This window comes from Volvox carteri (assembly GCF_000143455.1).
Source record: "Volvox carteri f. nagariensis unplaced genomic scaffold VOLCAscaffold_1, whole genome shotgun sequence".
Classification (NCBI taxonomy): domain Eukaryota; kingdom Viridiplantae; phylum Chlorophyta; class Chlorophyceae; order Chlamydomonadales; family Volvocaceae; genus Volvox; species Volvox carteri.
In genome coordinates this window covers 3,213,976-3,233,281 of record NW_003307545.1, presented here as the reverse complement: position 1 = coordinate 3,233,281, position 19,306 = coordinate 3,213,976, and the positions used below count along the sequence as shown (strand labels likewise).

General features: G+C 54.4%; 5 protein-coding genes across 5 annotated transcripts in view; 2 read left to right on the top strand and 3 right to left on the bottom strand.

The window, feature by feature from the left end:
- Positions 1–960: 960 nt before the first annotated feature.
- arpC4 (actin-related protein ArpC4) lies at positions 961–2,753 on the bottom strand. The gene is made up of 3 exons (XM_002945771.1): positions 2,251–2,753; positions 1,873–1,920; positions 961–1,495 (listed from the first exon to the last, which is right to left on the bottom strand). The coding sequence occupies exons 1-3, from the start codon at positions 2,653–2,655 to the stop codon at positions 1,436–1,438; spliced, it is 513 nt and encodes a 170-aa protein (XP_002945817.1). The 5' UTR covers positions 2,656–2,753; the 3' UTR covers positions 961–1,435.
- A 171-nt stretch (positions 2,754–2,924) lies between these two features.
- Positions 2,925–11,114, top strand: VOLCADRAFT_102784 (uncharacterized protein; the record flags this gene model as incomplete). The annotated part of the gene is made up of 15 exons (XM_002946120.1): positions 2,925–3,119; positions 3,212–3,284; positions 3,510–3,596; positions 3,890–4,003; positions 4,132–4,235; positions 4,403–4,558; positions 4,795–4,955; positions 5,249–5,523; positions 5,842–5,996; positions 6,129–6,381; positions 6,743–7,086; positions 8,044–8,416; positions 9,039–9,624; positions 10,240–10,481; positions 10,700–11,114. 15 exons carry the CDS (start codon positions 2,925–2,927, stop codon positions 10,897–10,899), a joined length of 3,318 nt encoding a protein of 1,105 aa, XP_002946166.1. The 3' UTR covers positions 10,900–11,114.
- A 588-nt stretch (positions 11,115–11,702) lies between these two features.
- Positions 11,703–12,627, bottom strand: VOLCADRAFT_86160 (uncharacterized protein; the record flags this gene model as incomplete). The annotated part of the gene is made up of 3 exons (XM_002945770.1): positions 11,703–11,821; positions 12,168–12,342; positions 12,595–12,627. The coding sequence occupies 3 exons, from the start codon at positions 12,625–12,627 to the stop codon at positions 11,703–11,705; spliced, it is 327 nt and encodes a 108-aa protein (XP_002945816.1).
- Positions 12,628–13,072: 445 nt separating this feature from the next.
- psbr (uncharacterized protein) lies at positions 13,073–14,340 on the bottom strand. Its single transcript, XM_002945769.1, has 4 exons — positions 14,266–14,340; positions 13,883–14,060; positions 13,535–13,665; positions 13,073–13,391 (listed from the first exon to the last, which is right to left on the bottom strand). The coding sequence occupies exons 1-4, from the start codon at positions 14,307–14,309 to the stop codon at positions 13,319–13,321; spliced, it is 426 nt and encodes a 141-aa protein (XP_002945815.1). The 5' UTR covers positions 14,310–14,340; the 3' UTR covers positions 13,073–13,318.
- A 2,880-nt stretch (positions 14,341–17,220) lies between these two features.
- Positions 17,221–19,306, top strand: part of VOLCADRAFT_55400 (uncharacterized protein) — a gene marked incomplete at both ends in the record, with an annotated part of 6,701 nt that continues 4,615 nt past the window's right edge. The window contains 4 exons of the mRNA XM_002946119.1: positions 17,221–17,343; positions 17,631–17,732; positions 18,196–18,342; positions 19,197–19,262. Coding sequence (XP_002946165.1) covers positions 17,221–17,343; positions 17,631–17,732; positions 18,196–18,342; positions 19,197–19,262 — 438 coding nt within the window. The remainder of the gene's footprint in view (positions 17,344–17,630; positions 17,733–18,195; positions 18,343–19,196; positions 19,263–19,306) is intronic.

Here is a 19,306-nt window from a genome sequence, read left to right as displayed (position 1 = left end):
GCCGCCTGCTGCTGCCTATTAGCGCGACAGACAGAATGCACACGGCCGCGTCATCGCTTCGTAAGGATTCAATCCTCCACCGCCATCTTAGCCCCGACACAAGTGCTCCGTCCGTTGCGGGTGTTGGATGGGTTCCCTGCATTTCGATACAGCCAGGCAGCTGCTACGGTCTCTGTGGCCCTTAGATGTGCTCATGTGAAGCCTGAAAGATTTCCCCTGTAAATTGCCACCACTGCCAGTCTGTCAAGGCGGCAGGCATCGGTGGGAACAGGCAAATAGCAAATTCCAAAACCTTACTTGGGTCTTGAAGAATATGGGCCCGGTAAATCTGCGCAACGGCATCTACCTGGAGTTGCGTAGTGGATTGGACCGTATGCCGTAAGTTGTGAGGCCATGGGGATTTGGGTGTTCGTCGCTGCAGGGGCTGCTGGACAATCTGGTGTTTCCGACGGTTGTTTGGCGTACGTGCATCCGGTGCAATGCCGACACTTAGCTCATTCCTGATAAGTTTTGACTATCATGCCCGATCACCCGAACAGGCCGCGGGTGGGATTGAATGGGACATGCACCTTCTTGTTAGCTTGCAGAAGCTTACATGTGGTGTACCGGTGCTTCGTGCGAGGCCCTTCTAGGACTGACAATCGCTGAAACAATTTGCGAGGAGAGAGGTTTCCAATCTACTATACTTTCTGCTAGGGAGAAGGAACCCTCTTAGCTTGCTGCATAGGGATACAGAATCTTGCTTCGCCTGCATGGTACGACAATCTGTGACGAAGCGCGGCAAAAATCTATGAGGAGGCAAGTTGACAAGTCGAGTTGAACATCTTTCTTTGACTCTTTGACTCTTTCTTATGCAGTATCGCCATGCAGTACCGTTCAGAAGCTGGTTCCTTGCGAGGATAAAATCTCAGGCCGCGTGGACTTATCGAAATTTCCCAGGATGCGGCAAGCAGGTTTTGTCAAACAGGCATTACAAGCCTCAATTCCATTGGCACTGCTTATTTGTGCAGCCGTAACTTAATCAAGAACAGATGTTTCCCTCAAAGCAAGACTCTGTAACTCAACAATTTCACCATCCGCAGATCCCTCCTACTCATCCACAACCTTCTAACAGTCGGGCCTCGCACGCATCAACCCTCTTACCGCCTGGTTTCATACTCCCACATATACGGCTCGCAAGTGGGGCCGTTCGCTTCACCCACTTCATTCCTCTGCGTCTTCAGCATCCCCCCCCAGCTGTTACTATGGCCCACTTGCACCTGCCCCCTGCTAACAAAACGGCTAACGGCGCTGACACAGACAGACAGACATAGACAAAAAATATTAAAATAGGTATTTTACGGAGAAATTAAGGGGGACAAGGGGTTCCCCTTTGGTTCCCCGTTAGGGGATGAACAAACTTGTTCCCACGCGACTCATAGGCAGTGCTGGCGTATTAAAAAGCCAGCGAGCGCAGCGCCTCGGTCGCCACAGCACGGCCCCTAGAGTTGACCGCCTGAGGTAGAGGGGAAGACGAACCACGAACAACGAGTGAAGCTGCTCCCAAGGAAAGAGTGTACAAGAAACAGAACTGACCAGGCAGAGAGGGGGAACTCGGGCGACTGGGCTCAGCAGGTTGCATAAAACTGGAGGTAACCCAATGTGGCGAGGTACCCAATGTGGCGCCACAAGCCGGGGTTAGCTGGGGGTACACGAATGCACTGTATTTGTTGGCTTGGGCTAACCCTTGTGCCTATGATTACTTGGTGTGGTGTAGCTGTGGGAGCGAGCGGGCGCCAGACATCCCGGCCCATTTTCGTAGATCTGGCCTGGCTGGATGACATGAAACAGTACATGCACTGCAAGGGATGGATTGTGTTCCTCCGTACCCACCAGCTTCATGGAGCTGGTCTCCACGTCCATTTCCTCGATGAAAGCCACCTGGCCGCAAGGCGGGGGGAGCCCCAGGGAGGAGAAGGCATGAGGAGACGGCGTGCAGTCGTCTGGGCCGCAGCTCAGGGGAAGAAACTGAGGGCTGCGGAAGCGCACCCGGCAATATTTGTGCAAATGCCTGTGACGTGAATGGCTATACTCTGCGCAGCAAGCTAATCGTGCAGCTCTAGGGCGCTGCCGTCCTTTTTCCTGGGAAGGCCAAACGGAAAGCCTAGGACTAGGCCATGCAGCGGAGGGACATGAAAAGAGGCGGTAATTGAAGTGGTGTAGGACAAGCGAGGACGGGGGATGATGGAGTCCTGGGAATTGAAAACCCACCATGAAGTCTAACAGGCGCTGCTTGCCGTACACACGGAGGTGTTGGTCAGTAATGAGGAAGGAGACGTCATAGCCCTCGACGGGTACGCGGCGTGCCACCTCCAGCAACTCAGCTCGCTGCATGAGGAAGCGGAGGTACATCTTCACGAGCTCCTCCTCAAGCATGTCCATCTGCCCAAGCCGCAGGCTGACACGAACGGAATTGATTGATGCCTCAATTAAACACCGCTCCTTTTCTGAGCGTGTAATTGTCACGGGCGGTAGAAGGAGCTCCGGGTTGTCTCGGGACTCAACCTCCGGTTTGTCGTGCCGCTCTACATTTTGGCATGCAAAGGATTGAATGCAAAGTGCTTTGTTCAGTTCCGTCCGTATATTATTTGTGTATGGTCGTAATGAAAGGGCCATTAACCTGTTGAGAACCAGAGACCAACCGAAAACCCCCTGCAGACGTTTACATGTTCGCAAAAGCCTGTCGAATATGGAAGCGCATTTGTTTGAGACGATGTTACTGGAAAGCTAGCTAGGACGCAACGGAGGCCTGCTGGATGCCTCCCGCCGAGCGTACCGCCGTATTTGGACGAGCATTTCAATCGGAAAAAGCATATTTATTGTCAATCTTGATCATTTCATGTATTCAATGGGTGGTTTTTGGGACTTACTTAAGATATCTCACGATGGCTAAGGCCAAGCCTAAGGCCGCCGCCGCAAAAGCCAAGACGGCGGTTCTGGCGGCCCAAATGAAAGCAAAGCCGAAAAAGCCTAATCCCTTTGAGCTAAAAGGCTCTAAAGGGCATTTCGACACTATCGGCAGGAGGGTCAGCGGCAAGAAGCAGAACGTTATCCAGGCCCGGCAAGAAGCCGTCAATCGAGTGGGTTTCGGCTAAACCTGCATATTAAGCAGGTACTGTTACTACTTGCTAAGGTGGCAGGTCGTCTCATGCGCATGCTCGTCTCGTGACAGAGGAAAAAGACCCTGCTGGTAGAGTACCGACAGCTTCGGAAGGCTAACACGTTCATCGATCGACGCTTTGGCGGTGAGCTATATCATCACCAGACATCACCAGGGATTTCGGTACTAGAGCTCGTTAAGTTGGCAACCGCCACCATAGCTCTGTAGAACCTCTCCGTAAGGTTGGGTTTTCCCCTCCCTTTTTTCCGTTTGATTGCACCCGAATTTTACCCATGCATTTTGTTTCACCATGTGTGCACATGATACCACCTTCTAAAGTGAACCCCCTGCAACCTTTGGATCCTTCCAGAGACTGATCCCGAGCTTACAGAGACTGATAAAGGCATCGCAAGGCTGCAAGCGCAGCGCATCCAGGAGGAGCGCAAAAAGAAGAAACGTGAGTTATAGCCATGCAACCTCTTTTGGAAGGAGGATACCGGTAGTCTATGCCGTGCGTAGCATGCGTCGCACAGCAAAAGAAGGCGGGCTGAAAGCATTTGTCTAACATGCCCCTGCGAACAGAACACAGTTTATGAACTTGTGCTACAAAGAAATCGTTTGGGTTGAATACGCAGGGCTTCGCGCCTCTGGGAGATCCGTAGGGGCTGTTCATGTGAGGAAGGTTGATACACTGACAACATGTAACGCATGTGGGCTGCTGTGTATGTTGCCGATTGTTGGTTGCTGCAGGCGGTGCCAAGTTCACCTTGAGCGACGCTGATGGCGGAGAGGGTGGGGACGGAGAGGGTCTCACCCATCTGGGTCGGTCCCTCGCGGATGACATCAAAGACCTAATGGATGTAGGTACGGCATTTCGCTGACGTACGGCATATAAGGCCTTGCTATTGCAGTCGTGATGTCCGGTTGAGCATACGAGAGCAAGATCATTAAACATTAAGTCATGTCGTCATTTCTGCATTAACCAATATCAGCTGGCTTCTGGAAAGGGTTTGCATTGCAACTGCTGTCGTTGCTGGACATACGACAGGGTTCTTTGCCGAATGGTGGTGACGCTTTATGTTTTTTTGCTTGTCCTGTAAGTGTTACACGTTGCAGTGTCTCATGCATGCATCATGCAAGGAACTCCTTCCCTCCCCCGTGTGACCCACATCATGATTTCACCCGCAACCGGTCTCAATGCCTAATTTCTCGCACTTGCCGTATGTGTCGTACTTTCCGCCCGTCCCCGTGACGTCTGCACAGCGGCCGGAGTTTGATGACCTTGACGAGGAAATGGTGGAGGACCTTGTGGCGCAATACCATTTCGGAGGTGGAGCTGCCGAGGAGCAGGGCGGCGATGGCGCGCGAGAGGGTGATGCGGTCCGAGGGTCAGACGGCAAGCCCAAGACACGTAAGCAGGTCGGTTTGGGAGGGCTTTTTGGTCCCGTCAGATTGGGACACCCTTAAGTTCTTTTGGGAAATGAGCTCTGCGGAACTGTATTGCCTGATCCCTTTTAGCGATGATGCACCTCACGCTCGTTATTGAACTCGGGCTGAGCTGCCCTTGCTCACTGAGGAGGACATGGTGCTGCTGAGTTGATTTTCCCTAATCCCAGCCTAATGGGCCCGTGCATTCCCTCGCATTTTGCCTCCAGATTATGGAGGAAATTATCGCCAAGAGCCGCATGTATCGGGCTCTGAAGGCCAAGCAGCGAGAGGAGGACGAGGCCGCCCTTGATGCTGTCAATGAGGAGTTTCGGGAGCTGGTGCGCTCGGCGGCACTCACCCGTCTTATCAAGGCGCCCGGGGAGAACAAGTGAGTGAAGCGAGTGAGTGAAGATTTATTATTTGGCTGAGTGGGTCAATAAAGTAGTCCGTGGCTTGAATGATTCGTTCAAGTGAAGGGACTATTGAATAAATAGCCATGGTCCCAGAGCTTTTTGCAAAGTTAACGTGGTAGCCTCTTAAGCTTCCATGCATCACGTCGCGTGGCGCTGGGAAAAGCCACCACTCGCATGCTGGCTGCCTGGGTGTTTGTTTCCTTTTCCTCTTCACTGGACTAAACTCGCCTCCCTATGCCCCATCCCAACCCGGGGACCATCACTTCAGAGGCATCAAGGTGAAGGCTGATAACCCGGAGGACGCTGCCTACGACGTGGCGGCTCGTGAGCTGGCGTTCGAGTCCAAGGGAGCTGCTGGGGAGCGCACCCTCTCCCCCGAGGAGCTCCTCGAAAAGGAGCGACAGCGGCTGGAGAAGTTGGAGAAGGAGAGGCTCAAGCGCATGCGGGGCGAAGATGATGATGAGGATGGCAGCGAGGATGAAGAGGAAGCCGGTGAAGAAGATGAGGGTGGGCGGCGCAAGCGGCGTCGAGAGCTGCCATCGGGTGAGCTCATGGGGCATGGGGTCCGCGGGGGTTGTCCGTGCGTATGGGAGGGAGGGAGGCGGGCTGTGGTATGGGGGTTCCGGATCGTGAGAAGGTATTCCATGGTTGCTAGTTGAAACCTGTGTTGCTAGTTTGTGTGCGTCTATATGTTCGTGACCTGACTTTTTGATTGATTGCTTTGCTGCATAACGACCGCGTTGTTGCACGTATCTTAACGTGTTTCAGCTGCTTCGTCTTGCCCTATTACAATGCAACTAATGCAACCCCCGCACTGCCCTATGCGTCTCGGCCATGGGCGTGGATGGGACGAGGCCACAGGTGACGCACTTGGGGACGATTACGACTCGGAAGATGACGGAGAGGAGGACGAGGATGTGGATGAGGAAGATATTAACAAGGTTAAAAATCCCAAGGCAGTTTCGGAGCTGGAGAAGCGGCGCATGATGGCGGCTGCGGGGAACCATCCACTGCAGGTGCGGGTTTTTCTGTATGTCTGGTTGTATGTTCTTACTGGGAGCGAGCTGGCGGCGCGGGAATATATGAATCTGTGAACAGATGGCATGGCTCCTCATTCGCTCGTCTGTTTCGCAACTCTGGGTATGCAGGAAAGTTTCCGTGCCGCGGCGGCTGCCCTGGCGAAGAAGTACGGCGTAGAGGCAGCCAAGAATCCCTACCTTGAAGGTGATGAGGAGGAGGACGAAGGCGAAGACAGCGAGAGTGAGGAAGGGGAGGAGGATGAAGAAGGGGAGGAGGACGAGAGTGAAGAGGCTGATGGCGGTACCGAGTCAGGGAGCTCTGAAGTGGAAGGCGAGGAGGACGAGAGCGCAGATGAGGAAGAGGACGACGACGCTATTGAAGGTGCGGTACTTGTTGGATGTTGACGCGTCTTACAACGTTTCACCACAAGACTTCAATTAACGCCGTGTCCCCTAATTGGCGGCTTCATGTACCCTCTACGCCATTTACGTCCGAAACGGATCGTGTGACATCTTTTGACTGACGAGCACTAATGGGTGGATTATTGCCTTGTCCTCTTTCGCCGCCGTAATTTGAGCTCTTTTGCTGTCGTTGGTGTTAGGGGCCTTGGGGCCTATTTAACCACCACCCAGCACCGCTGCATCAGGGCCCCTCAACACAGGACTTTGCGATTTACTTTTCCACTACGATCCGTTTCGGCGCCGCATTGACCTCCTCTCTACCCTCCATGAAATGCGAACAGAGCAGCTGATGCAGCGACGCAACCCCGCCCATCCGGCCTCCACCTCGCGCCCGGGAGACGACGGCACCGGCGAAGCCAAGAAGACCAAGGCCCGCTCTACCGACAACGCCCAACCAAACACATCAGCAAAAAAGGTCTCCAAGTCTACCGCTGTCGCAACGACAACGTCCAAATCCTTAGATGGGCCTCTTGACCTGCCGTACACCATACCGTTGCCATCTACGTACAATGAGTTTGCGGCGCTGGTGAATGGCCGCCCAGCTGAGGATCTTCATACTGCAATCAGCCGTATCCGGACTTTCAATGCGGTGGCTCTGGCTACGGATAACAAACGAAAGATGCAGGTGGGTTGAGCCGACATTTGGGAGCCGCGCAGCGGATGGGGGCGGTCGGTGCCCGACCGTCGGTCAATCGAATCCCTAGTGGTGCCAAATTATGATTTTGCTGTGCGGCATCCAAACCCTTTCACGCTGACCATGCGCATCCACACGTACTTGGTATATGTCTGCCTGCAAGGGCCCTCTCGGTGGTGGTCCTCTCACTTTTCGAACAGTGCAGCATGTCATTTCCGGGGTGATGAACAGACAAACGTTCTGTTGCCTTCCTATTGAGCCTCTTCCACGAGGCCTTGATGTTTTTTCTACACGAGATTCCTGACCGGAAATATTGGCCGTACCCCGCGCGCATGGTACCTTCAATCTTGCACTTGATGTAGTTGTGAGCATGGCCGCAATGCTTTCACGGATTCCGAACTTATAATGAAGGGTTACCTCTTTCGTTGACTTCTCTGCCAGAGAGGCCCTGGAATAATTGGGCTAGCTGGGGACGTGGAGATGGTGTGCAAACATTTTGCAGAAGATATTCCTTATAGCCGACTTTAAAAACTTGCGGCACATGGTCCATCATGTATGTCTGAACATCCAATGTTGGATCTACTTTTGGCATTTGGGGCTCCGTGTTGGAGTGATGAACAGACAACCGTTCTGTTGCCTTCCTATTGAGCCTCCTTGACGAGGCCTTGATGTGTTTTTCTACACGAGATTCCTGACCGACACGGACGTTTTAAATGGGGGCTTGTTGCAAACGCCAATGCGCATAAAGTCGCCTTTTTTCACACAAGTCGTTTTACAACCTGCCCCAGCAGCTTACTCATGTGTGAGAAGGTAGATGTTTTGTATCTTTCGTTCAGATTACAAACGCGCAAGGGATCCCTACCCTAGGCTATCCAACTGGGCCGGCACGCCCTGCGCTAATCTAATTGCCCTTCTAATCCTCCTCGCAACCTCCGCTGTCACTTTCAGGAATTTTACGGCATTCTCGTACAGCACTTCGCAATTGAGGCGGGCAAGTCGCCCTTGCCTGTCTCCTCTCTGGATGTCTTGACCCGCGTTCTCCTGGAGCTGGCGCCAGAGGTGCCGTACTACGCCGCCACGGTTGCCCGTGCGCGCCTCGGCCGCATGGCGGACCAGCTGACTGCAGCCCTGGCGGCACTCGGCGGCGCGGTGGCGCGCGAAGCCGCCGGTACTGCTGCTGCGGCGGCGGCGGTAGCAGCTGCTGAGGCGGCTTCGCCGTGGCCGTCTGCACGTGTGGTGTTGCAGCTGAAGCTGTTTACGATGCTATTCCCGACAAGTGATCGGCGGCATCCGGTACTTACACCTGCAGCTCTATTGGTTGGTAAGCTGGGCCCAACTGATGGGGCATGAGTTTTTGTGATGTTGCATGAGCTTGAGCTCTTAAGCGAGGCCGACCTGGCGTCGCTTGTGCGGAGGGAGAAGTGGGCGGGTTCTTTGATGGGAGAGATGAAGGGGACTTGCATGAGACTAGACCGATCCGGGGTGATGAACAGACAAACGTTCTGTTGCCTTCCTATTGAGCCTCCTTGACGAGGCCTTGATGCTTTTCTACACGAGATTCCTGACTGGACGAGAGATATTCACATCGCTGTTGTTTTCACTGATGCTGTGCCCGACCTCCTTTAGCGCTGCGTACGCATCTGCAGATCAGCTGTATAATGGCACAGGCCATACCCATTGCCTGTCTTTCGCCATTTTGTAGCTTCCGAATGAGTCCTGCACGGGATAGCTGCTGACCGGGGAGATGTATCGAGGGGCACGCACAGCTTTGGCGCCACGTCGGCACCACCACAGCATATGCTCCCACGCTTGCATGCACAGTGCTTGACGTTGTGTTCTCGACATTTTCCTGACACCCTCGCCGCGACTTCTGACTCCAATCCTGCCTTATGTCTCTTACCTGACCCTAAACGTCTGGCCGCAATACTCGCATCTGGTCGCAGGCAAGTACCTGAATCAATGTGTGGTCAGTAACGCCCACGAGGCGGCCGTGGGGCTGTGTCTGTGTGGCCTGATGACCCACATGGCTGCACCCGCACACAGAACCACGCCGGAGGTGCTCGTCTTCCTTCGCGACTGTTTGGCGGCGTTCCAGCCCTTAGGGTTAGAACAGCAGCGGTCATCAGGGGCATCAGCGCAGACCCGGCATGCTTCGGCATCGCCCTCGGCCAAGAAGCGGAAAGGCGATGACCGCGGCGTCGAACCTATCCAGCAGCAGGATCCAGACACGTTTGTGCGGTTTGCTCCTGGGCTGTTATCACTGTGGGGCACAAAGCCGGCGGCAGATTCACCTCCCCCGTTGGAATTCTACGGCGTGCTTGGCATGTCTGCCAGGCACCCACGTGTCGGCAGCGATGCCTTCAAGCTGGGTTTGCTCCGCGTTGCGCTGCACAGCGTGAGGCGTGTGGCGATGCTGGCATCGGAAACAGGGTTGGTGTGCTTTGAGCAGCTCTTTGCACCGTTGAAGTCTGTGGTTTTGGAGCTCCAGCGAATAGACCGAGCGCTACCGGAGGAGCTTCGAGCTCTGAGGTAGGTATGCAAGCACGCGGATTGGGCAGGTGCACGAGGGATGGAGTTGGCGCGGGATAGGGAGTGTAGACTCGGTATACGGTCATGCAGATGACGGTTCCACGGCTTGATGTATTTTCTACACGATATTCCTGACCGGATATATTGGCCTTGGCCGCCGCGCATGATGCCTTCAATCTTGGACTCGCACGCGATCTTGTTACCTCTCAGCCTTCCCTGGTTGCTGCCGGGGTCCTGTTGCTCGTCAGTGTGCTGTCCTTTCGTCCCTTAATTCATTGATTTCATCCTGCCTGACAGTACGCTAGGAAACTCATCCTCTGTCCTAGCACACATGCACCTCCGTTAATCCCTCGGCACGCCTTGTAACGTGGCGGCTGAGTTTCATATGGGGTGCACATCAGCGCTGTACGGCGTAGAGAGATTCGCTGACAACACTAGCGTCCTGGCTTTGCCAGGGCAGCCCTGAGTGTTTTCTGATAGTAACTCTCTGACAGCATGAATGAATTAATGAACAGAATCGTCGATCAGGGGACGCTGTGCACCCGGAGTATGGAATTCCCATTCCTCTACATTAATCTGCAACACGGCTTTTCTTATCGCTTACGATAACCGCAGGGCATCCGTGCTGAAGCAGCTGTCTGACGCCACGGTGTCCTGCGTGGCATCTCGGCGGCCGTTGGTGCACACCGCCAGGGCCCAAGCTGCCGCCGCTGCCGCGGGCGTGGTTCCAGCTGCTGCGGTCCGCGAGTTCAACCCGCGTTTCGAGGACGGATTTGTCGCAGGTCGCGACTACGACCCCGACCGCCAGCGGGTCGAGGCCAGGCGGCTTAAACGGGCGCTGGTCAAGGAGCGACGCGGTGGGTTACCGGGTAGTGGCTGTTGTAAATCGGCGGGTGAATACGTTGGGTGTTGGACGAGATCGTGTCGTTGAAGTAAAATTAACTAACCTTGCAGGGCAGCACAGAGGCAGTCCATCCTTGTTCCGGAATGCTTGCCTGTCATCGTAAGCAAATACCAGTCCTGGGCGATGTTTTCATGTGCTGCTTCCTTCGCCTTTCCTTCCCCGTCTTTTCAGGTGCCATCCGTGAGCTTCGTCGTGATGCGGTGTTCATGGCGGAGGAGCGAGACCGGGAAACCGCCCGAGTGGACGCAGAGCGCCTCGAGAGCGAGCGGCGTTTCTACTCGGAGCTGCAGCGCCAGGAGGCGGATCTGCGTAGCGGCGGGCAGGGGGGCATGAATCCGCACTTGCGGAAGAAAAAGGGGGGCAAGCGGTGATGACGGCCGGGATGGCCGTGTAAGGAAGAATGGGAGACAGGTGATCACCTTGGGCCGAACTCGGATTGGAGGATTGTGGCTGCAAGGTAGCGATCGATGCTGGGCGGAGCAATAATGCATATCTGCACCAGCGGGCCGAACAACAACCGACGTGTTGCGTTGCAAACGTTAAATGACCTTCCGTCAAGGCAGCTTTGTAACATGCCGAAGAAGCGTATGAATTTCTTCTACATCGCTTACCTAAAATTCATTTAGGATTTTACTTGCAGATGAGGGTTTGGTGAAAGCTGTCCAGAAACGTGGCGCTATCCGTGTCAGTAACCAGGCTCTCACCAGAAGGGCGAAAGGTAGCTTAAAACTATCTTCTCGGCAAAAGGCAGGAGCAATATCGATCCTTTACAAGGTTGCCGACAGGATTGCAGCTCCTTTTACCTCAGCCTCGGGAACAGACTGGGGTTGCTTACCCACTTGTGCGATTGAGCTTCATCGGCGGACCTGTACCGGGCGCGTTGCCGCATACTCACACAGCCGCACCCCACGCGCTTTTCCCCATTTCATTACCCATAGGCTACCTGCCGAAGTAGTAGACAGCTCCGTTTTCGTAGTATTATTGGGCCGCGTTGGATGTCAGCGCCGCATGATCAGGCCACATGACAGTCCAGTAGTAAGACCTTCGCAACCCGTTTGTCAGTCCAGCCCATATAGTATAGAGCTGAGGCACGTTGTATTCGCCGTTTGATTACGGATTTATGACGTGGCACAGAACTAGACTTAGAGGCTCCGATCGCTTCGTTCAGTCGCATCTAAGTCGTCCAATCATCCCGAAAGTCGCGTAGCCCCGCCATAGGCCAATTTCGCTTTCGCCCCTCCCTGGAGCTCGCTGATATGGTGAAAAAGAAATCCGAGCTGAACTCAAATCTGTCTGGTGGTATGTTCAAGTGGTGGTTGCCAGAGCGCAGCGGGCAATTGCGTGACCAGGCATGGCATGGAATATCAGGTGTACACATGCCCTCGGCCCTCGGCCTAACCATTTGCCAAACAGTGTACTACAGCATTAGTTACTGCGCCATGTTTCTTGCCTGCATATGGTACGGACATGGTTTTGCTGATGCCAAGACGACTGACGTCTGGGTGCAGATGACATGTACTAGGGATACATTCCAATCACGTAGTGTGTACGAACACCTGCTAAGACTTTGTGGAGACGTGTGTGAGGAGTGCTACCCCTGAATCCCGTTATTTAAGACCTACGGACCTCGCGGACCTACCAGCTATTAAAGAGCGCGCGAAATACCTTGGCTTGTCACTTGACTGCTGTCGTGCAGAGTCATGTGACGTGGATGGGTCGCCAAAAGTCTTGCCGACGTGCGCAAACTCGAGCATTACCGCGTTGGAGTACCCGATTTTATGCGACAGTGCTTTATTGTCCAGATTAGGTCTGTGCTGTGGTATGGGGCAAAGGGTCGGGGGCCCAGGTGCTATCCGGAAGATCCTACGGGCCAGATGTAGGTAACGTGTCCCTTGGCATGGCACCGCTGGATCCAGAAACGATAATATCATTGGAGCAGGCGAATTACGGCAGTTTTAAAGAGCAGATTCAGAAGGGAAAGATGATATTAGTAAGAAATGGATGTATCTGAATTTAATGTGTGTGTGTGTGTGTGTTACATGGTCGCGGGGGTGCGTACCCCGTACCTGCAATCCGCCCAGTTCGAGCCTCGGGCTCATATCGCCTGTAAGCACCGTCCTACCTCGCACTTAGACAATGAAGGAGGCTAACGACCAAAGGGGACGATAGAGTTGTGGTGGGACCACATACGTTGCAGCATCTTCGCCAGATGTTTAGATCCCCACTTCATGGCGTCCTTTCATATGCTCAAGAGTGGGAAACCCATATCAAATCTTATTTCGCCGAAAACCGGATGATCCAGCAAGACATGCTTTTGATGTTCAGGCTTATGCAGTTTTGACTATGCTGATGGGTGTTCGTCGGCTATGCCCTTGTTGCGGCACTTACAGCCATCTTTGCAGATTGCTTGTATATGGGTTAAAGTGGACGTATGTTGCTAGCTAGTTGCGGCACATTCGCCAATCTTCTAGAATCAGTGGCTGAATATCTAACGAGCAGTACGGTAATGCATGTGGATGTGGGGGCTATATAGAGCCACAAGCACGACAAAAGATCGATAGTGTTTACATTCAAACTGTAAACAAAACGCGCAAATTTCACAGCAATTGTTGCTGTCGTGTCCCGAAAGGGACCCGGCATAGGTTATGGTACACCGCCATCTACACCATCACCACCTCATCCTTTCCGCCCAACGTCGGGGCAAAACCTTCCAGAGGGAAACACATCCTTCTCTTCTCTAGACAGGGACATCTCATCACGCTAATACACAAAAGGCTCATGTCAGAGTCTTTACGCGCCCAGCTGCGAGGTCGAGATGATCAGGTTCACGCCGACGGCCAGCAGAACCAGGACGAGGCCAGCCCTGCATTGCAGCAAGACATGCAACGTTTCAAATAAATGCTGCGGAAAAGCTCAACAACCCTCCATAAACCCTCAAATACTGTTGAACTTGCAGCCCTTTCCCCTACATTTCAACAAGTCTGAGTCATACAATCCCCGGCGCACCAGGCAATGAGGCCCTTGGTGCCCAGCTTGTAGGAGTCACCCGACTCAGTCCACAGGTCCGGGGTGTAGATTGGCGAGTAGCCATCCACGTTGGCGCCGTACTTGTCGGCGTAACGGTAGACACCGTAGCCCTGTAAGGATGGGGAGGTCATAAGCTATGAGAGCACGGCGATCCTTCCAGGCGCGCAACGCACAAAACAGGATTCAACAAGTTGAAATCTATAAAATAGTCTAGATGATTAGCTTAAATTATTTATAGATGCAAATATGAGCATGTATTGAACGACGTGTCCGATAAGGGAAGCAACAAGCAAGGAAAAGTGGCCGACTCGAATGCCCCAACCTTACCTTGCCCTTGCGACCGGACGAGTCCTTCCACTCCTTGTTGTTCATGAAGCGGGACTTGCCCATCAGGTTCATCTTGACAACCTCGTCCTCAATGGAGTTCAGGCCAACCTTGGTGATGTCGGTCTTGCCGCCGCCGCTAGCCACAGGCTTGACCACAACGCGCGACGACACGCGGGGGCTGCGACAGGTTCAGGGACACCAATGGCACGAAAGGAGGTTGAGCGCTGCACCGACAACGAAGCTGAAGCTATATTTCACACAATAACATTTATGTTCATACCATTCTCTACATATTAATGTTTTCATGCCTTCATCCGAACATGTTAGACTTCCAAGGCAACCTACGGTGCCACGTCGTCTTGATAGACTCGTGCTAGACCTACCGAAGGGGAGCCAGACCGCGGGGAGCAAGCTGCATGGTGGCCATTGGGACTATTGAGGTTGGGTTCCGTCGAAAGATGGGACGAATACTTGCAGCGCTGAGGCCGCCTCTTGAGTCCTTGCCGATGGGGGTCGCCGTACAAGATCGCAAAGGGCCCTGCAAGATGAGCCCCCCGAAGAACCTCTTTATCATAGGTCTAAAAGTTGCGTTTCTTTCTGTATTGGTACCGCATTTCCAGTAAGGTTTCTATGATGGAAACTTCATTTTTGCCTGAATCTGAACAAATAGGCTGGACAAATAAGTGTCGCTGTTGCCTGGAGCTGAACAAATTGTCGCCGTAATATGCAATATCGGCCTGAGCTTTGCTGAACCGTTTCCAGGCTGTCAAACACTTAAATGCAGAAGGCTAGTGGCATGTCTTCAACGAAAGCGGCTTTGCTCTGCGCTTCTAATGCGGACACTCTCGCATGCCATGCACCATGGCGTTCTTGGTGGGAGTTGTGTTGCGCTTGAAACCTAAGATTGGTAGGCCCAATTTAACTTAAGCCCCTTCTACGGTGGCACTTCCGTAGGGAGTACTTCCTATCTGTTCATTCCATTCCAAAAGGAAGTATGTCCTTGCGAAATTCCGAATTTACGACCGCCTCAGCGGAAGCTCGGTACGTAGGTCACATGAGTCTTGTCTGGAAACCCTACTGCAAAGGGGTCTGGTTCGCTTTCTGGGTATATCTATTCCTGGTATATCTCACGCATCCCTAACGATACATACCTGTTGCAATCCTTACCTGAGTGCCTAACTGCTCCACTCGTGACATTACGGCCTACAGCTTACGGCTTGAGATCACCTACAGAACGGTTCGAAACATGCTGTCATAATCAGCGACATAAAACCGCTATCCGTCATGTCGCCACTGCTGATGTCAACCGGCGGGGAAGTACGGTGGCGTACGATCTGTGGCAGTCGGGCAAAGGAAAGGCGGACGTGTGTTTGCCATGTTTCATAGGCAGTTAGCTGGAAGGAAAAGTTCGAGGCCTTACTCCAATCCCTATCCTCCACCCGCCCCGTCCAAGTCTGGTTACCAGAAGCTTGGGCACAAAAGACCGTCGACTACTTTGGCTAAGACGGATGCGGGTGAGGTGATGGAGGCCGTCTCCATCTTCCTGCGGCAGCTGGGATGGACGGGGCTCATTCGTGAGGTCTCGTGGCCCTCATTTGCTCCCACGCGACTTCTTAGCTCCCACGTCGTTACACGGTGTGCTAACAACCTGTCCTTCAAGGGTCCTCCAGGGGGGATCTGTCCGCTCGCTCGTGCAACGGTGTGTCGTGTGTCGACACCACATGTGTATGAATCGGGCCCCATGACCAGAACAACACAGTTCCCAATCCACAAAGAAAGGGTCACACCGCCTTCAGCGCGTGTCCCAAAGCCTTCCATGGTGAAACGTGCACACACGCATCTCTTTCTTACGCCGTCACTCTTGCGGCGTTTCTGATTGGAGCCATAGGGGGAAAGGGGGAGCACCGGAAAGTTTGGGTTCATTCGCAGCAGGTAGGTGTGGACAGTCGAGCGGGCCATGGTGAGCAGTGAGCCTAAGGCTGCTGGTGCTGAGGCCCAAGCTTCCGACAGCTCCGCGAAACAGGTTTTATTTGTCGCGACAGTTAAGACGTGGCGTTTGCCACGATTTGAATTTTACAAGCAACGTGTCTTTTGAAGCGCATTTGGCGCTGAAGATGTCGGATTTCTGGTAGGAGACCCGCCGACCCATTCCACACCGCCGTAGCACTCTAGCTGATGCTTACCATAGCTGCCAGGCGACAAACATCTTTTGCGTTTATGATCACAAACACTACACCGAAATCCTCTTACGATGTGTCGCTAAATGGGTCGCCTCTTCAAGAAGGGCTCTTTGTCTCTTATCGATTACATCGTATTCCCGGCAGCCGCAGCGCTTACGCTTTATCAGGCTTTTGTCTTCACCACCGGCGGATTTTCTAACCAATCAGCTGGTGGAGGCCCCGGGGCCAGCTCGCGCTTCTTGTTTGACGACCTGAAGAAGGCTGCAGACGGAAAGCCCAAGGAGTAGGAGGCTTCAGGTGGGTCCAACCAAAAGGTAACAAGCCTGGTCAAGATGCATTTCGACTATAAGCTTGGGTGCTAAGACTTCGCGCCAGTTGGACTGGACGGACGGTGCAATCATAGAACGTAGGTGCGATTACTTTTCTAGGTTGATCTACGTCACAGATGCAGCAGGACAGAACTAACACATAACACGCAGCTTTGTGCCAAGGTAGCACGTATGTTGGGCCTTCACCTGGTGAGGGAAAATGCAATCGACAGCAGAGCTGCGCAAGAGAGGGGCCGGGCCGCCCCACTTGAAGGCTGCACTTCGCCCACCGGCGACGCCCTTCTTGCATTCATCACAGAAAAGTCCCGCGAACCCCACCTGGACTGTGTTTCTTCCTCAAGGGCATGAACCTACCTTAGTGATAACCCCCCTACATCCTCCCTTCCGACACACGCCGTCCCTACGATTCACTTCTTTCTCTAGCATGAAAGGGTAACAAAGCATCTCTCCGCAGCTGCAGGGAGCCGCTGGAGCCGCAGCACACGGCTCAGGAGAGGCTTCCGCTACCCGAGGAGAGGGCTCACACAACAACACCGCCGGCCTCATACTGCACGGTCTTCCCCCCGGCTCCCTCATCAACACCAACACCAACACTTCACCAGAGTGAAGGCAGCAGCGCGCACATCACCATTCTTCGATCCGGAGTAGTACAGCTCGATCAGCCAAAGGCCAAAGATTGCTCTCCTGCGTGCAGCTTGGCTGGACTTGGCTCGGCAACAGAAGTCCAGCAGCTGTAGCAAGATCTAGTTAATAGGGCATAGGCAGTAGCACCCACCAGTTGTAGCAGCAACAGCAGCAGCAGCCAGGAAAGAAGAGCCTTGTCGCTGAAATGTCCTCCAGCAATGCCGTACACTACGACCGCTGGTTTCAATCGGCTGACTCGGATCGCGATGGCCGAGTTACGGGCGGGGATGCTGTGGCGTTCTTTGGCCGCTCAGGGCTGCCCAGAGAGGTGTGGGTGGCGGGGGTGGGGTTATGGGTAATGGGTTATGGGTGGGTAGCGGTGGGGGTGGTTGTGATTGTGGTTCTGGGGGGCTGCTAGCGGGTGGTCGCGTGTGCACTGCATCCATCACACAACTCCAACAAGGGTCCTCCGCACCTCCTAACTTTGTTTTCGTTGTTTCTTTATACACATACACACACAGAGAGAGAGAGAGAGAGAGAAAGAAAAAGAGAGAGAAAGAGAGAGAGACACGTATGACTCCTCCAACCCCGCCGCCGCCCGCCGCCACTGACCAGGTCCTGGCCACCGTGTGGGAGCTGGCGAATGACAGGCGGCTGGGGTACCTGGACCGAATGGCCTTCCACAAGGCCATGGACCTGATCTCCCTAGCGCAGTCGGTAAGTTGCATGCTGGAGGAGGAGGAGGAGGAGCGGGCGGTGGGTGGAGGGGAGGAGCGGCAGGGGAGGGTTGGAAAGGGGGGGGAAAAGGTATATGGGGGAGATGGGAAAAAGGAGGAGGGGGTGAACGGCGGCCCCTCTGGTGCAAACCGACATTGAATGAAGAAACGGGGCATTGCGGCCAACAAGGGAGCTTTGCACAAGGAGAGCACCAACATGGGATATCCGGGGGGGGGGAGGGAAAGGCGCTGACCGGGGCTCGGGGGGTGATTCTTGGGTTTATTTTTCTCGGCTTTTTGGTGATTTATAGGACACTTGGTGGCTGCGATTTGGCTGGGTTTGTCACGGGCGTATAATATAAAATAGGTCCTGTATTTGCTTAGCTAAGGCCGCATGCTCCACCCACCACCCCTTCTACGTCCATTACCACCCACTACGCCACCCCACCCACTACTCCACTCAGGGTCAGCCGGTCACCAAGGATGGCTACCTGGCCCAGATAGACGCCGGCGGATTCCGACTGCCCACGATGGCAGGGCTAAGCGACGCTGACGGCAAGCCCATTGATGCCGCGCCGGCGGCGCCGGTGGGGGGCGCCATATACGGCAGCGTCCCGTCGATGGGGCCAGGCGGAGGCGCCGCCGGTGGAGCTGCGGGTGCCGCCGGCGCCGTCGGCGTCGCTGTCGGAGCTGCCGTTGGCGGCGGCGGCGGCGGGGCCCCCAATGCTCCCCACGCCGCTCATTTCTCGGCTCCGCCGCCTCCGGACACGTTCAGTACGGGCCGTCACAACCCGGCGGGGGACTGGAGCGCCCAGAACCAAGGTGGGGGGGGGCCGGGGAGGGGGGTGGGACGTGAGGAAGCGGAGGAGGGGGAGAGGAGAGGGGCGCCGATTCTTAAACCCCAATCCTCCTAGGGTAATCCTCCCATGTACACCTCCGCCACCTCCTCCGCCACGCCACGTTATTTTGCGTCTATCACCCAAATTCTGATATTTAATAAAAACATTATTTACTATGTAGTCAACATAATAAACATAATAACAGTAAAGAATATTGTTAAGTTTTTGCTTCCTCCTCGTGTGCAGACGTCTGCACGCCTCTTTCACACGCCGTTGATTAGGGTTACATCCCGACTATCCGTCCGGCCCCCGGGGGCCCCCCCCGGCAGCAGCAGCAGCAGCAGCTGCTGCTCTGCAAGCAGGAATGAAGATCAGCGCAGTCCGCTGGGGGGGGTGTCCCTCGTATTCGGGTCCGCGTATTCGGGGCCTTTGTTGAGTCTTGGGGGTGGCGGGTGCCCTCCCCGTCCCTTTGCAACCTCTGCCGTTAGCAGCAGGCCTTTTCCGCCCCCCTCCCCCAATAATTCCCAACTGCCGCCAAACCTCCAACCGTCCCCCCAACCGCTTCATTCACAGGCGGTGGTTTCTTCGGCGGCGGCGGTCGACGCGGCGGCGGTCGCGACGGCAAGAAGCCCGTGCCCATGAAGGTGTGCACCTCCGTCATTGATGGCCTCAAGCAGATATACTTCACCAAGGTGTGTGAATGAATGCAATGGGGGGGGAAAAGTGGGTTAAGGGG

Coding starts and splice junctions, on each gene's coding strand:
- arpC4 (XM_002945771.1), bottom strand. CDS start 2,655: ATGGCCCTTTCATTACGACCATACACAAATAATATACGGACGGAACTG. Junction 1,921..2,250: donor AGCGCCTGTTAGACTTCATG/GTGGGTTTTCAA, acceptor CCTTGCGGCCAG/GTGGCTTTCATCGAGGAAAT. Junction 1,496..1,872: donor AGACCAGCTCCATGAAGCTG/GTGGGTACGGAG, acceptor CCTCTACCTCAG/GCGGTCAACTCTAGGGGCCG.
- psbr (XM_002945769.1), bottom strand. CDS start 14,309: ATGGCCACCATGCAGCTTGCTCCCCGCGGTCTGGCTCCCCTTCG. Junction 14,061..14,265: donor CGCGGTCTGGCTCCCCTTCG/GTAGGTCTAGCA, acceptor AACCTGTCGCAG/CCCCCGCGTGTCGTCGCGCG. Junction 13,392..13,534: donor ACCAAGGGCCTCATTGCCTG/GTGCGCCGGGGA, acceptor GCTGCAATGCAG/GGCTGGCCTCGTCCTGGTTC.